Source organism: Lottia gigantea, assembly GCF_000327385.1.
Source record: "Lottia gigantea unplaced genomic scaffold LOTGIsca_2593, whole genome shotgun sequence".
In the NCBI taxonomy this organism is placed as follows: Eukaryota; Metazoa; Mollusca; class Gastropoda; family Lottiidae; genus Lottia; species Lottia gigantea.
This window is the reverse complement of record NW_008708794.1, coordinates 1-4,317: the sequence shown is the minus strand read 5'-3', so window position 1 is coordinate 4,317 and position 4,317 is coordinate 1. Positions and strand designations below refer to the sequence as shown.

Sequence of the window (4,317 nt, the reverse complement as noted above, 5' to 3'; positions counted from 1 at the left end):
CCGTACTTTAAGACGAGTATCGGTTTGGACCGTGCGATGTGGTGTATGACGATATCGATCAAACGTCTCATCGCTCGCACCTGGTACAATGCGTCTAAATAAACAGTCGAGCGAGAACTGACAAGTGTTTGCACGTGCCAGTCTCGAAATGTGATTTTTCTCTTTTCTTTTTGTGTTTTGTATTTTTTTTTATTTTGTCGAATCCAACTTCAAGGGAGAAGACTCGTACGAAAACAACACCTGTCTAACTGTTCAGTATTATATTCTTACCGTGCTATTCATATGTATAATCATACCCATTGTACAAACCAAGCGTTTACTTTTCTCAAAGGACTATACTTCCTTTATAAAGCTTTTCCCAACGCTTATCGTCCTCATTTCATCGATATATTTTTAAAGATGAGAGCTTAATTTTTTTTAAAATTACGGCAAGTATTTTGGGTACAAATTTCGGAATTACTTAATTTAAACATCGAACTTTTCATACTTTAAAATTCAGACAGTCTCTTAAATCTACTTGCAGCTAAAGTTAAAAATTTTGTATTTGTTAAAATTGCCAGATATATTGTTTGTATTGTGATTTCGGTGATTTTGTTATCTGAAATTTGAAATTTTGAAACTTATTGTTTTACGAAATGTGTATTTAACTGATTATACTCTGTTTTCAAAACATCTTGTAGATTACGATTTAATGTAGTGAACCGCAGTAGTTGTTGGTTTAATACGTTCGGTGTTATTAAAACTGCAGTGGATTTTTTTAAATAGGTCAATAGATGTTTGTAGATCGAATATTTGATTTTCAAAAGGCAGCAGGTCAAAATGAAAATTTAACACCCAAGTAATATACGAATTGAACATTGTTGGTTGTAGTAGCATAGCTAAATGACAGCAAAGAGCAAGGTCCACCAAACATGAAGTCTAGCCCGAAATATAATTCAAGGCTAAACTAATTCATGCGACGTAATAAAACTATATAAATAAATACTCTACAAAACAGATGAACGAATTTATGATATTAGATAATACTTATCCTGACAACTCTATGTGCATATTCGTTTCCATCCTCGACAGTTTGACGGTGAGCTTCAAGGAAAAACTTCACCTTCAACCTCAGCCTCACTCATACGTGACTGCAACCACACCTAGATTCTATGCGGACATGAACTTCCTCTTCCGTTATGAATTCATTTACTACTAAATCCTGACACAACTCTATGTGAAGAATTCATCGGAAACGAGGTGAAGATATGTAATGTGAAACTGCCGATAAGATCAAAAATAAACAATTCACTTCTTAAGACGTCCACAAGTCGTTAGACGATAAATAGGTCAATTAATACAACTAAAATCTCGTAACGTAAGGAGATTGCCTACAAATTGGAATGTACCCTTAAGGTTTCGTCGTATAAATCTCTCAAATAAAAGTTTGCGAAGGTTGTATCGCCAGACCAAAAAAAAAACAGCCTCGCATAATGTCCGACGTTGAAATATTATTATGTATGGTAGCACCATATGCCCTAATTTCGTTAGTTCGATCTGAAACCGGTGGAGGGAGGCCGGCACTTATGTAAGCATCCAAAATAACTGAGTGAAGCTAAAAAGCAATAGTGTTCTTTTTCACTTCACCATGTTTAACTTTCAAAGGAAAAAAATAAACTCTTGTGAAAACCTGCAGACTTTTCTCAATGTAAAGTTTCAAAGGCCTAACCGGGCACAGAAATAAATCCTCATTGTCATCTGGTCCTAAAATACTGCTGAGGGGCCTGATAACAAATGTTCTGTCAGGATCCCCGGTTTCTGATTTTTAGCTCCAAGGTCCCACATTAACCAAAGTTCAAAACGCCATTCTCACCCCTTTGGCGTTTCACCTGCTGTACGTCACAGCAGTCCAAAATTTGCCGCCATATTTAAAAAATAAAGTAATCTTGGCACGATGCCCGTACCAGTAAGTTGGATATTGATCAAAAGGTGACGTCACATTTGTATTTTAACTGTAAAGAAAAAAACACATTAAGTAAGTCCTATGATCGTTCAGAAAACGTTAAGTAAAAAATAAATGTCTCATGTTTTATGTATAAACGTAATCGACAGTTATTGTATAATATTATAACGATGCTAATGCAATAAACTTCACTCGATCTAGCTAAAATGGTATAGCGAATAGTTATGGTTCAATACTACTCGTAAGTCATTGACTATACAACTGATTTATTTACATGTAAAATATGTACCGTAATAGAATACTTGTTTTTCTTTTCTTTTTAAACTACGACCCCTTTATATGAATGAGGAAGTAATATAGATTGTATAACTTATATCAAATATATTATAATCTTAAACTAAAATGGCGATAGTTGTGTTACTGATAGGAATATTAACTCAAACAATATTAGGTATGTTTTTATATCTTATTATATTCATATATAATCTTATAGTACATATAATAATTATGTTGTATAATTTATTCATTATAGCTTCAATTATTCATTGTGTAAATGTATAAATACTAATAAACTGAATCTTAGAGGTTCAATGTTGAAATGACTTATCTGTTATTGTGATCATGTATCTTCTTTCCCCTTTATTATTGATATAATCTTTTTATGATATAATCATAGTATTACCTGTTATAATAACAATGTAATAGACAGTAACTGTATAATATTCTCTTTTCTATTCTAGGTCAAGTTATAATAAATACTGAACCTAATGAACTAGTTGATGGAGAATCTGGTAGTGTTACCTGTTCTTATAACAATGTAATAGACAGTAACTGTATAATATTCTCTTTCTATTCTAGGTCAAGTTATAATAAATACTGAACCTAATGAACTAGTTGATGGAGAATCTGGTAGTGTTACCTGTTATTATAACAATGTAATAGACAGTAACTGTATAATATTCTCCTTCTATTCTAGGTCAAGTTATAATAAATACTGAACCTAATGAACTAGTTGATGGAGAATCTGGTAGTGTTACCTGTTATTATAACAATGTAATAGACAGTAACTGTATAATATACTCCTATTCCAGGTCAAGTTATAATAAATACTGAACCTAATGAACTAGTTGATGGAGAATCTGGTAGTGTTACCTGTTCTTATAACAATGTAATATACAGTAACTGTATAATATTCTCCTTCTATTCTAGGTCAAGTTATAATAAATACTGAACCTAATGAACTGGTTGATGGAGAATCTGGTAGTGTTACCTGTTATTATAACAATGTAATAGACAGTAACTGTATAATATTCTCCTTCTATTCTAGGTCAAGTTATAATAAATACTGAACCTAATAAACTAGTTGATGGAGAATCTGGTAGTATTACTGTTATTATAACAATGTAATAGACAGTAACTGTATAATATTCTCCTTCTATTCTAGGTCAAGTTATAATAAATACTGAACCTAATGAACTAGTTGATGGAGAATCTGGTAGTGTTACCTGTTATTATAACAATGTAATAGACAGTAACTGTATAATATTCTCTTTCTATTCTAGGTCAAGTTACAATAAATACTGAACCTAATGAACTAGTTGATGGAGAATCTGGTAGTGTTACCTGTTATTATAACAATGTAATAGACAGTAACTGTATAATATTCTCCTTCTATTCTAGGTCAAGTTATATTAAATACTGAACCTAATGAACTGGTTGCTGGAGAATCTGGTAGTATTACCTGTTATTATAACAATGTAATAGACAGTAACTGTATAATATTTTCCTTCTATTCTAGGTCAAGTTATAATAAATACTGAACCTAATGAACTGGTTGCTGGAGAATCTGGTAGTATTACCTGTTATTATAACAATGTAATAGACAGTAACTGTATAATATTCTCCTTCTATTCTAGGTCAAGTTATAATAAATACTGAACCTAATGAACTGGTTGCTGGAGAATCTGGCAGTATTACATGTTCTTGTAACAATGCTTATACAATAATTATATCTCGATATGGGCATGATAGTAATATAGCTAACTGTTTTGTTTCTATACGAGAACAAGATTGTAATATCCTAAATCCTTCATCATCAAACAACTATACCGACTATAGAGGATTCTATACAGCATCTAAAACAACTACTAGTTTAACTATACATATTGATACAGTATCTAAACAAAGAGATGGTGGTATCTGGAGATGTAGAGTGGATGAACTTCCATCTGAATCATTTCAAATCAATAAAACTATTAATGTTAAAGGTAATTCTATGTTACTAGAGCTTCATTATTTCATCTAGTTTTAATTATATAGACTCTTCATAAATAAATATTTATAACTAAAACAAATTCGATAAGGTTGTCTGCACT

General features: G+C 31.6%; 1 protein-coding gene across 1 annotated transcript; it reads left to right on the top strand.

Moving 5' to 3' along the window:
• Positions 1-2,344: 2,344 nt before the first annotated feature.
• LOTGIDRAFT_176689 (hypothetical protein) lies at positions 2,345-4,247 on the top strand (the record flags this gene model as incomplete). The annotated part of the gene is made up of 12 exons (XM_009055888.1): positions 2,345-2,393; positions 2,683-2,733; positions 2,801-2,851; positions 2,919-2,969; positions 3,034-3,084; positions 3,152-3,202; positions 3,270-3,320; positions 3,387-3,437; positions 3,505-3,555; positions 3,623-3,673; positions 3,741-3,791; positions 3,859-4,247. 12 exons carry the CDS (start codon positions 2,345-2,347, stop codon positions 4,245-4,247), a joined length of 948 nt encoding a protein of 315 aa, XP_009054136.1.
• Between the last annotated feature and the right edge of the window lie 70 nt (positions 4,248-4,317).